This window comes from Tubulanus polymorphus, chromosome 1, assembly GCF_964204645.1.
Source record: "Tubulanus polymorphus chromosome 1, tnTubPoly1.2, whole genome shotgun sequence".
In the NCBI taxonomy this organism is placed as follows: Eukaryota; Metazoa; Nemertea; class Palaeonemertea; order Tubulaniformes; family Tubulanidae; genus Tubulanus; species Tubulanus polymorphus.
In genome coordinates, this window is record NC_134025.1 from 7303824 (window position 1) to 7317224 (window position 13401).

Here is a 13401-nt window from a genome sequence, read left to right on the forward strand (position 1 = left end):
ATCTCGTACGGCAACGAGACGTCAACGCGACTTTACGAGAAACTATTTTAGCAACGGAGGACTACCTTTTAGTATTAAAACGATCGAATTTGTGTGAATCGGGCTCGACGAAACGAGCCGTGAATGAATGTTTCAACTGGTTAGAACTGTGGTAATTATAATGAACGATGATTAGAGTGGTGTTTAATTAATGCAGCGCTGATAATTAACTCCTGAAATCTGTGTCTGTTTTTACTGTTTCTCTCTGTGCTTTCCAACATGGCGGACACATTTTCGCCTTTTTAGACCCGTTGTAAACGGTATGTTTTCGCTATTCGATATTTGACGAAGTTGCCGACGTATTTGGGGCACTCGGATATTGTTCAGCTGCCGTGTATGCGCCTATTTGAAGATCGGTCGAAGCCACAACCGCTGCCGCCATGACGTCCAAAGTAGTCGACCGCATCGACCCATTCAACAGTAAAATGTCGATTAAATCAAAAAAGCAGAAGCGATCTCAGGGCTCTTCGCATTATCGGACTAAAAATGCCGTCGAACTTCAACCATTAGCACAGCTGAAAGGTAAGATGATTTGCATGCCTTGACTTGTTTTGGGGGCAAAAAATCGCACCAAGACACAAGCAGAGCCAGAGCAGAGGCTAGAACTTGGCATTTCAGCAATGAATATTGTGAACTCTGCCAGAAATATCACCAGTAACTGTTGTCCTGATTGTAATAGACTGATCAGTCTGAAGTTGGTAGACAACTCAAAAACCTACGATCAGAGCCCAGCATATAAGCCAGGCAGAAGACTTCTAATCTATAAAATACTCAGAACTGAAACGTTAGAACAAATATCATGCTAGCAGTTCGGGTTTTTCCTTCACTTTTTACTTGCTTCTTCCAAACACATTTATTAAGCTATTTAAGGTGCCATGTAAGTCATCAAATCCTATTTGCTAATTAATCTATTTTCTTATTGATTATCAATACTATCTTGTCAGTGTATATAAACACTAGGCCTACAATAAAAAGCTAGCTTTTGGAATGTAGGGTATAGTTTCACAAAAAAAGGTTGAAATGTTTTAGCTTCCATTGCCATTAATGAAATTGTATATGTTGCCATTGGCAACCAATCAAACTATGCAGATGAAAAAGTCGAACTCAAATTTTGGGTTTAGTTGCTATTGGTTACTTATGTGTTAATGTGTTTTCAAGACAATAATTAAAACTTTACCGTTTAAGGCACAAAACTTTTTCATGAATGTAGACCCCAGTTGTGGTTAGTTAACACATGTTTTTGCTTAGGCCTACTGGTAAATAGATTTGAAACTCATGCCATAATTTGCGGATAATCTGTAATGTTTATTGTCAGTGTTCGAAATAGATTTTAGCTCATTAACAGCTTTTCTTCGGGACAGACAGTGATAATTCGCATTGGTTATGTTAATTTAATCATTTCTAAAATAGTTCTAACTAGCCCGAATGGGTCCACAATTTCATGAAAAAGTTGAGCGGCTAAGTTTGAATTGTTTGCCTCAATAAAAACATGAATGACCAATAGCAATCAGATAAAAAATGTGAGTTTAAAGCCTAGCGCACATCGACAAAGCGACTGGAGACAACTAGTTGCTAGTGAGCGAGTACCCCGCGCACATCGAAAATTTAGTAAAAACCAGCAACTGTGTGGCTCATGCCGGTCGCTAGGTCCATAGCACACACATCGACAGCAACTGAGATGTGGTTCAGCAAAATTTTCTTGAGGGCATCACAAGTCACGTGACAAATAGCTTTGTTTTAGTCAGTTACAACCATGTGTTGTTGATTATGGAGCGCTCACATCGACGGATATGAGAGCAACTGAGTACAACTAGTTGCTCAAAAGTAGAACATGAGCAACTGGGTGGAACTGGAGATAGATGGACGCTAACCAGTCGTAAGCTCGCTCACATCGACAAATTCGAGCAACTGATTGTATCCAGCCAGTTGCTCTCATGCGCCGAAAACTGCCTGGCAACTAGTTGTCTCCAATCGCAGTGTCGATGTGCGCTAGGCTTAACTCCTTAGTTTAATCTGGGTCCTGAACAATGAAATCTGATGATATCCAATTTCTGACTACTCTCACATTATTTCCTTGAGTTTCTCAGTTGTCTGAGGAATTGTCCTGCTTACATAGAGTCATTCAATGCTGAGGAGTTCGGTTGTGGATATTCTTATAGAACATGTAGTTGAAATCTTAAGGAAATGCATTAAACCCTTTTAGTAGTTCAAGGTTAATGTAAATACTGGGCAAGTTAAGATTTGTATCCAGTCAGGTTAATAGGTCTGAACACAACATTTTTGTGTGATTATTTGTCCTACTATACATAAGCGATAGCGACACTTGTCATTTATAGCTTACTTGCCCCAGAGGGCTATTGAATAGTGGAATAACCAGGGGGTGATGAATACTAGACTATCAACAGTACCTATGCATATTTTGTAACCACTCTTGTTCTCAATTATCTGAGGAAGTCTGTATCGCATTGGGCAAAATGGTCGAAAAATAGTGGTGGCTGATACCAAGAATATTTTGTTGATGCTAGTTGAATGTTAGATTGTTTTCGTTCATACCAATAGATGGAGCTGGGTTTTTAGTTAACCACCACCACTACTATCGCTGTCTGGTAAACTACAATTTATTATCAGAAATAGTTGTCTTCATCAAAGCATCGAGTGCATTTTCAATATGTTGGGCCAGATATTATAGCGAATCTCTTATCAAGATGATGATTGGGTTCTAGCCTCCAATGTGTATTTATATATAAAACTGGGAAGAGCTCGTTATATCTCTATCGAATGTATATAACCTGCTGTGTGTGTGTGTATGTGTGGTGTAACTGGTGAGGAGTAGGCCATTCTGCAACCAACGCAACTCCTTATTTCGCTGAATTTTCATCAAATGCGTGCCATGAAATGTCTTCTTGAGAATTATTACAAAAATGCATAAGGTTGGTTTGTTGTTTAATAGCCCGATCGTGATCATTCAGGGCAATGATAATGATGATAATTTATTTGCTTTAACAGCGCGGCTCTATAAAAACAATACATCATTGCACTTTACATTAGACTAAATATTTAAACATTATGGCAGATTAAAACAGTTAGCCTAAGTGTACAATTTTTTTTTAAATAAACGCGACTTAAAAAGATGAAACAGTGGGAACTTCACGAATATTTTGGAGTAAAGCATTCCATAATGTAGGTGTAATGAAAATAAAAAGCACCACGACCAGCAACTCGAATGTGTTGTTTAAGTAGTAGTAGTAGTAGTAGTAGTATAGTATATTCATAATCCATTTTGACTAGAATTGTGGGATCATTGCTGGATCTATGTGCTCGACTAGGAGCATGTTGCTGTTAAAGACTTTTTAGAAAATTTTTCATTAGATCAATGTTGAATTTTTTGTTTTATTGATTTTGTAGGAATAACTTTTCTCTCAGGTCATCCGATCATGTATTTTGATTAATCGTCCAAATCAATTGTGGACCAATGGAATTCTTTCTTTAGGAAGATCCATATTAGAAAAATGTATACAATCAGTTCTATTACACATTAGTTGACAGAAATTATGTTAGGATTTCAGGTTCACTTGTATTAATGGTGCTGGCCTTTTTGAATTCTTTTCAACGTTGTACAGCAAATTTCATTGTTCGTCTTTCCTATTACATTTTGTAAATATTTTCATTACATGAATCTATTCAAATTATGATCTTTTTTGTCACGCCTCATGTGATCTGTGTGATTTTGGATATCAAAATTACAATGAGATTCCATGATTATAGGGTCTGCATCATTTTGAGCATTAATAGTCTCCTCTGTGGTGCCATTTTCAACTTATCAATTTTTCGTCCATTGTTATCGGTTTGTTTTCAACGCTATTCCCAATATGTAAGAAATCTCTTATTTTTGTAAATTTTTAGAAGCAGCCCCCTCCGAACAACAGGATCTTTTCATCAAGAAGCTGCAGCAATGTTGTATAGTGTTTGACTTTATGGACCCAGTCTCAGATCTGAAGAGTAAAGAGATAAAGCGAGCGTGTCTGAATGAATTGGTGGATTTCATCACATCAGCACGCGGCATCTTACAAGAACCTTGCTATCCTGAAATTGTCAAATTGGTACGTCAAATCCATGAAAGAAAAGTCCTCAGAAGGGAAATGATTAAGAATTAGATAATATGCCATACCTGGGTACAACGACTATTTAGAGCGGTTTCTACTGTTTTTAAGACAACTGTTCCCAGAAATATCAAAATCAGAATTATTAGTAGATCATTTTCAATTAAACTACTATTTTTGATATAAAACTACTCTCAATTTTGGTGCAAACTACTTCAATTAAAGATGTCACGTACCCCGGTCTGATATGTGTGACCTATCGTGGTGGGAATCGGGAGCGAGATACAATCTCATATTTATCAGGATTGTCAGTCAGCGATTGCGGGATTATCTCATCTGTTGGCCAGTTAATCAATGTTGTTACTGACCACTTTATTGAATACATAGAATAGATAGATTGTACCTTATGCTATTGATACCAGTGTATTAAAACTGGCATTCGACTGCAACCGGGTATGTATTATCTTGTATGTAGGTTTATATATATACTACCGTCGAGGATGTTCACGATAGATATTTTTCGCCGCGTAATCAATAACGAAAGGTTACGTTTATATGAGCTTTTTGATGTACTCGCTGCGAAAAAATCTATATCTGGTGGACATTCAGAAATGAAAATATTGCGGTTTTCATGTCAAAATCCAGCATTATTAGAACTGATCAGTTGGATGATATTTCGCGACGAATATTTGTTGATTCGACGTGTTTACGATTACAGATAGCGTGTAATATCTTCCGTACTTTGCCTCCAAGTGATAACCCAGACTTTGATCCAGAGGAAGATGATCCTACTTTGGAAGCCTCATGGCCACATCTACAGGTAGGCCAAGTCCATGTGAGTAACACTACGTTATGGTATTGCCTCCTATTTTCTACTCAAGAACGAACGAGCTGCTTGGCATTTATTTTTTATTCGTCTGGGTCCGGGTCGTGGCAGGCGGACACGCTACGTATGTATATTCGTCATGTCAAATATTCATTGATTCTTCAGCCAGTGGAGGATGAGGGTAGAATTCGTAGGCAATGTCATAAGTCGGAGCTGATTACTATGTGATGCTAATCAACCATGTAACGCAACACTAATTCATATTATTAGTTAGTGATTAGTAAATGTCATTCATTAATGTGTATATGATGGTGAATGTTGGGGCTTGAATGCCTTCTCTGTTTCAAATTCATTCCATCTGTCACTAAAATGGTTAACAGAATTTTTGCTTGAGTTGCTGAATATATTTCTTTTTTTCGATCAGCTAAAACCAATGAAATAAGATGCATTATATCCAAAATTGTTCATTGTGTGGTAGTTATTGACCATTAGAATGTGGTTTATGTCAGCAACATATGTTGCCTCAATATAAGCTGAGTGTATTATACTGAGAAGTCAATTTATTAAAACGAAGGATGGATGCATTATTCTTTCTTTGGTTCGGGCATTACCGATCGCATAAAATTCATCTTTGAAATCTTGAAACCTTTTTTAAACGGAATAGATTCTTTTGCTTTTGCATTTTTTTTTCAATGTTCCATCATACTATGCAGATTTATTCTAGAAACTGCTATGAAACATAGCGAAAAATAGGCAAATTTACGTCCATTATGATGAACTTCATTTGGAAAAAGTTTGGTCCAATAAATCTATGTGAAATGTTATATTCTGCAGTGTAATTGGTCAACGTGATAAATTGTTGTTCATGTCATTCACATCAATGTTTACTTACTGCACATTGTAACAAATAGATAATTAGTGTGATTTAACTGTTATGTTCAATGGAATTGTGGTGATTCTCCTAACTAATCTATTGTCAATATTGTTTGAGTTCAATCAGACAAAGAATAATAGGTGTAGCCTCCTAATTTGACTCATGTAATTATCGCCAAACAAAGATGTCACGCTGCTTTAGTACTATACCTATAAAAAGCTGCACATTTGACCAGTCATCACTTTTACTGTACTCTCTCAGTCCAGACATACATGATGATTTACCCAAATGTTCCTATGTGTCACCAGAATGAAGACGATAATATATTGTCATATCTTTTACCAAAACTTCAGCAATTAAAGTTGAATGGCATTGACAATTTCGGTCTAGTAGATCTCGTTGACCATTTAGAACCAGTGGTAAATATTTCAGCAATTTCAGCACTTACATATTTGATACTTTTAGAGTAGGCAGCTCCAGAATGACTGCAGTTTTTCAACCGGTTTCGTAGGAATTATATTTTCTTTGTTTATGTTTGCAGATCGTTTATGAGTTTTTCTTGCGTTTCTTGGAATCGCCAGAATTCCAACCTAGTATTGCAAAAAAGTACATAGACCAAAAGTTTGTATTACAGGTAAGATCAGAATATTCCAGAAATATTTATTGTTCTCATATGATTATGAAATAATCGTCTAAAAACGCTGTTTTTTATATTCTTTTCAGTTACTAGAGTTATTTGATAGTGAAGACCCAAGAGAACGCGACTTCTTGAAAACGGTACTTCACCGGATATATGGAAAATTTTTAGGATTAAGAGCATTCATTAGGAAACAGATAAACAATATTTTTCTAAAGTAAGTCGCTTTTAATTGCGTTGAATCTGCTTGAATCAATGAAAGATTGCAACAGTTAGTTTATTTTTTAAAATCATAGCTTGTATTCGGGTTATGAATGAATGTGTTAAATCACATTCTATTTATAGGTGGTGGCAAAATGGTAAATGATTCCTGATTAATGTTTCCCTATAAATGTTCCCTTTCTCAACAGATTTATATATGAAACGGAAGTGTTTAATGGAGTGGGCGAATTGTTAGAGATTCTTGGAAGGTAAATTAATTCAACTGAGATCACCACCTAAATTTACATCTTAACCCCTTCACATTCGGCCCACTATTCCCCTGGGCTAGGTTTCATAGTTGTAGAACGTCAATAATCCCTGGGAACATTTTGAAATTTGTCAGTTATAACCATGGTTTCTCATTGTTACTATAGTGGTTGTCAACCAGATTGAGGATTTACCCCTAAAGATAACTACTTTGATTCTATGAAACCGGGACCTGGTTTTTAGTAATATAATTGAAAGGTATCGATATCAATTTCTGGGGCCAGTGTTGTATTCATTTTGGATCTGCCCCCCCCCCCCCTTGATCTTTGAAATTCTTATATTTGATGTTGAGCAGTGATAATCAATGATTTTTCGCCCGCCTGCCCTATCTTTTACTGTTATTTCCAATCTGTTGAATGTGTAAACTATTTTTCAGTATCATCAATGGATTTGCGTTGCCTCTGAAGAATGAACATAAACAGTTTCTCATTAGAGTACTCATACCGCTTCATAAAGCGAAAAGTCTTAGTTTATATCATGCACAGGTGCGTAATGACGTGTTCATAAGATCTACAGCTGCTAACAATTCACCAATTCTAAATCTTCCGATTCTCAACTTCAGATTTCTCAATAGACTTGAGAAATGTATTTTATGTAATATATAATCATACATAATATATACATATAATCATACATAATATCGTTCTTTAGTAAATCGTGCGCGTGTTAATGTAACAGCGTCTTCTGCATTATTAAAGGTTAACCACACATGGCAGCCCCATTTCTATAACTCAGCTACTGTCATAACTCAGCTACTGTCATATGTGACATAAGTTAATTACACATACGGCTTTACTGTATATGTCATGGTCAATACAGACTTTACTGTCTAATATAAGTGGGTGGATTCACTGTGTGATGTGTGAGATAATATTTGATTGTTGAGTACATTAAGAATGATATTGGCCAGAAGATAGGTTGCTTCAGTGTTCTATTTCAGCCTCAGTAATACATTTAGTAATTAGTTGACCTATCTATTAATATGACTATTACCTTATATACCGATATACGCGGTCAATAAAACCAGCCTCATAGTGTGTAAGGGTCCCTACATCTCCTTGATTCCTTGAAAACAGAAAATGCTTTAAAAGGTGTTTGAAATTCCTTAAATCTGAGCAAAATGCTCAAAATTCCTTCAATTTTGAGAAATGCTTAATTGAAAATCTTTATCTAGTTTGAAGTCGTACAGTAGACTATGCATAAATCTGTACAGTTGGGACCAGAATTTTTGTTAAACCAAATAAGGTAGTTACTGGTTTAGAAATAGTTAAGGTAGTGTATAGAATAAAAATGTGCTTTCAAAAGCACTGAATTATGGTTTGCCTAGAAAGATAGTACTGATTTAGGAGGAGTGCACAGAAATTGGGATATGAAAGCGATGCAAAAACTTTGAAATTTTCTTCTTTGAAACTCCTTATAGCCAGGAATGACTGATCTTTAGGGAGCCTGTGTGTGGTTACTGATTTATTGACTGTTCTGTTTTTGGTAACTTTCAGCTGGCCTACTGCGTGGTCCAATTTTTGGAAAAAGATGCAGCATTAACCGAGCAGGTGAGGGTGCCCTATTGTCCGTTATCATTATTACTAACTTATCCCTTACATTCACCCCTTAGTAACTATATATATATATTAATCAATATATGTTGCGCAGGTGGTTAAAGGTCTTCTGAAATTTTGGCCAAAAACGTGTAGTCAAAAAGAAGTGATGTTCTTGGGTGAAATTGAAGAGATATTGGATGTGATAGATCCCGCTCAGTTCCAGAAAATAATGGAGCCTTTATTCAGGCAGATCGCTCGTTGTGTATCGAGTCCACACTTTCAGGTAAATAGCTTTTACTCAAACCCTCTTGACAGTAATGATATTTTATCGTCATAATACTCAGAAGACTTATGTTTTCCAATTTCCATTCACTAATAGGTGGCAGAACGAGCGCTGTATTACTGGAATAACGAGTACATCATGAGTTTAATAGATGAGAATTCTAACATCATCCTGCCGATAATGTTCCCGAGTTTATATCGGATCTCTAAAGATCATTGGAATCAGACGATAGTCGCACTCGTTTACAACGTACTCAAAACGTTCATGGAAATGAACAGTAAACTGTTCGACGAACTAACATCCAATTATAAGCAAGAAAGGCAAAAGTGAGTAGCAAAGAAACATTTCTAGAATCACTTGATTCTGTTATCTGCTTAATTCGGATCATTTGGGACAAAGAAAATTCATCCGGTTTACAGGAAATTTGGATTATGAGTCATTTTCTTGTATTATTAATGAACAAATGAACTGCAAGTATTGTCTGGATTAGACCAAAATCCGGATTAAGCGGGTTTGACTGTATGAACTATGGTTTCTAGCCGACAAGGATTTTGTGGATTAAACGCTTTGTTCTAAATTATTCAGGGAAAAGAAGAAGGAAAAGGAGCGAGATGAGTTGTGGAAGAAGCTCGAGAAATTAGGTGTAAATAACAACAAAAAGTAGAAAAATAACACATACAATGGCAGAATAATACGAATACTACAATGTGTAATCTATCTGTACAAAGAGAATGCACTGACCATTGTAAACGGTTCACATTTGTGGCCACTGATGTAAACAATGTATTTGTAAATCTACCACCAGACCATGTCGCAAGTTCATTCTTCGTCGTGGAAGGTACAACCGGAACAATATGACCACTAACAAACCGGGGTTCGAGTCGCCCGGTATATGGTGGCCAGCTACTTTGGTGCTTCTACCACTTGTGTATGGACCGCTTCGCTTCATATTTTTAGTTTGTTAATTTATTATTATTGAGATAGGAATTTATTTCTTCAGTTACATGGTCTATAGTTGTATATGTACAATGTGTTTTTTGAAATTTTAATTATTGTGTTCTTAGCGTACATCGCAGAGGAGGTGTCACAACAGGACCTCCGACACTAAAATGAGATATTTCATACAACGGCAAGAAATTCATCATATCATAAGCGGGTAGTATGCCTGCCTGCTGCATGTTTCAGGATTTGTGTAGCCAATCCTCATACTTATGTGCGCTGACTCTAATACGGAGAATGAATCGCGATTCTTACGACCTCTACCGAGAAGATAAGTGTGGAAAAAACTACTTGTACTACATTAGACTGTGGTCAATTATCTAATATAAATAAGTATAGACTTTTATTATATGTGTAAAGTAATCATTCAGTATGCGAACGTGCATGCACTATAACAGCGTCGAAGAAACATAACCGGGCAAAAGGGCTACGAGAATCGCTTCAGTAGATATTATATTTATTATTTAATCGACCTGTACATAAAAAAGAAATCATATTGTATAAGGATTTGTAAAGAATATAAGCGTCGAGATGTGGTGTTTTACATCGTTGGTGTTAGTCTGTGATTTCACCCCCTCCCCCACTGTCTATATATTGAAGTTGTGTCAAATCCTCCCGTAATAAGAACTATCGTGATGATCTTTGCGCATGTTCAATAATGTGATTCCGTCATTGTGTAGTGTATTATTTTCATTTTTGGGACGGCGTGAATACACATTTTCCCCCTGACAATATTGGCCAATTGTGTCATCACACTGTCTTTCGTAAGAAAATAGAAAAACAATGAATGATTGTGAAATTGATATGTACATGTATTTTCTGTAGAATTGGTGAAACGTTGACTAAAAGTAATTCTCAAAACTGCTTGTTTTCAAAAACTTTCTATAACTGAATACCGTACTACCGTATGAGAGGCCCTTGAAACAATTTTTTCCATCTCTCGTATCTCGTATGCATGGTTACTGCAACTTGGTTCATGCCGATTTTTATTTTTTTGTTTGTTTTGTAAGCAGTTTGATGGAACTTGTTATTTGGTTCTGTATAATTTACCTGATAGAAAAATAATTGCTAACTGGTTTGTACGATGATTAACGCATGAAATGAATTAATTTCAACAGACAATTTAATCTCATGAATAATGTATACGCCAGTATAGGTTACTCGGGTTCATCAATATTGATTGTTCACTTGCTTTCTCTCGTCTCGTGTGCGCATGTATGATTTTTCCAAAAATCTATAAATGTTTTATAAAAAAAAATAGAGAACAGTACAGTACATTAAAAAGGGCTTTTTTAAACTAACAAGCAAAAATAGGATTTTATGGCACTATCTCATCTATATATATGAATATCTACTCGTCTATTATTCCTTTATAACTAGTAATTGTCTAGCACTTGATTACATTGGAAGATCTTTATTTCATTTTTTGAGTACTCTTGAAATCTCTTGATAAACATAAGTTGCCAAAACATTTGTATGTTATGTTTATCGATTTGGATTCTTGGCTTAACGATAAATCAAATCGAATGAGGATGATTTAATACTCTGCTGTTAAAAAAATCATTGCTCAATGGGTCGTGCTGAAAATTGTACTTAATTGAAAGATCTAGGGACATACTGCTAGTGCTGTCATATGTCCTAAGCATTATTAAACATGTGTAACTAGAACACCTTGGCCAAGTTTTTCAGGATTATTTAAGATTTAGAACTTTATTCTGCATCTTTTCTGCTGTTGTGAGTTGATAAATTTGGCTCAAACTTTAGCCCACTTCTGTTTAACTGGCTCCTGAACAGTTGTGAGAAGCGAGAGAATTTATAAAATTGACTTGCTAGTAAACATTTTGTGCGCCATTGTAACAACTCTACTTCTGGTTCAAAGAAAAATGCGAACAATTTTTATTTCTCAGATATTAAGTTGCACCATCCTCTCATTGATTATTGCGATTGAATCTTGTGAAATTTTCATGTTGTACACATCAAACCATGAATTAGAATATGCTAGCTTTGTAATGCATGTATAGAGCTGACATTCAATCATCCTGTGCCCCTAAAAGAGTTTCGCAGACTTTCAATTTCGTATTGCTGTATGAGAATTATATTCCGCAGTCACCTGTTGAAATAAGAGGGTTTTACATGAAATATGTATGACTAAATGTGTCCATTTGGGTACATACACCATAGGTGGACATCTTAAGAACTTGCATATTCTCATATGTACAGGTACTTGTTCTATGGATGGTCCCCAAATAGGGTACATTAAATGTAACTGTCTGCTACTCTGGGATGTTTTTATAACAATAGAGTTACAGTAGATACTGATGTGTAATGATGCGTATAAGCTGTTTATAATGTACATGAATATGGTTTATGAATACAATTTGACGGGATGCACGTGAAAACAAAAATCTCAATGTAAATTTAGTGTACCGGTAGATGCAAATATTTTATGTCTTGTGCACGGGCAACTGAAGAGAATAACTGTGCTCTCTCCTGGAAAACGGGATTAGTTTTAATGATTGATATCATGGACATGTTTAGTGTAAGTGCTATATAGGGTTTCGGTGCAGAAAATGATGTAGTGATCGTTATTGATATTAACAACCGTGCCTCGAAAATAAAACATGTTTCTCTCTTTTGCCACTGGAAAATTATATCTTGTTTGGATTTTGAATTGAATCGGAAAACCTGAAGTTAGTGCAGCAAGGAATTTCCACCACGCAAGAAAAGATATTGTTTTTAGTTCTTTGTGTATTGTATTGTGTATACCCTTTATAGAGTAGCCGACGCACCTTTCTGTATAAAATCCTGTAAAAACATTATGGTCTGGCTCTCATTGCACTGAGAAACGATGACTGACCTCTGATAGATCATTACATGTAGAATCCACAGATGGAAATTTCAAGTGATGAAATATAAGGGAACTTTAACACATCTATTGTCAATGATTCCATAACCTGGTAAAATGTACATGTATGCATTAGCTATTTCAATAAATTATTTGTTTTTCTAAGAAAGAGCTTCATATTCCTTGTTTTTTTTATTGAATTGGTCCAGAAGCAATTTTTATCAGGTTATGGAAAATGAATCTGAAGATAAATACATTTCGTATCATAAGATCTTTGGTTAATTAATAATTCTTGTGAGACTAGGCTAGAAATGCTGTCCCCAACAATGGAGGATGAAGGAAGTATAGTACCATTTGGTATTGACTAGCTACCCTTATATATCTTTACTACTTACTACATCGGTGCCGAGTAAAGATTATTCAAAACTAAGAGTTAAAGATAATCGCCATCTCAAACAGGATTTGGTATGTGATATAATGAGGACTAGTAGAATGGTTGTTCCATCTTTCGACTGATCTTGTAGGAATCTGCTCTGTATATACAGGGAGGCAGGGTATACTCCCTGGTACCGTTTATATAACAGCATGATTCTTTTCGCTGTCTTAGTAAATGTAAATGGCAACTGTATTATGCTATTAACCTGTAATTAGATGAATAAAAAAAGCTCAATTTAAGTTTCTATTTTAGCAGTATTCATTCAAGATCGTTTTAGTCAGGTCTCTGAACCTTTA

General features: G+C 35.7%; 1 protein-coding gene across 4 annotated transcripts; it reads left to right on the forward strand.

The window, feature by feature from the left end:
* Window positions 1-31: 31 nt before the first annotated feature.
* LOC141915373 (serine/threonine-protein phosphatase 2A 56 kDa regulatory subunit epsilon isoform-like) lies at window positions 32-12472 on the forward strand. 4 transcript variants are annotated; one of them, XM_074806869.1, is made up of 12 exons: window positions 40-151; window positions 286-561; window positions 3943-4139; window positions 4858-4974; window positions 6381-6473; window positions 6563-6693; window positions 6887-6946; window positions 7381-7489; window positions 8501-8554; window positions 8655-8825; window positions 8922-9151; window positions 9411-12472. In XM_074806869.1, the coding sequence occupies exons 2-12, from the start codon at window positions 420-422 to the stop codon at window positions 9487-9489; spliced, it is 1383 nt and encodes a 460-aa protein (XP_074662970.1). In that variant the 5' UTR covers window positions 40-151; window positions 286-419; the 3' UTR covers window positions 9490-12472. The 4 variants fall into 4 exon arrangements, with proteins under 4 accessions (XP_074662969.1, XP_074662971.1, XP_074662972.1 ...); XM_074806868.1 differs by having other exon boundaries at window positions 32-561; XM_074806870.1 differs by having other exon boundaries at window positions 32-561; window positions 4858-4959.
* Window positions 12473-13401: the final 929 nt, after the last annotated feature.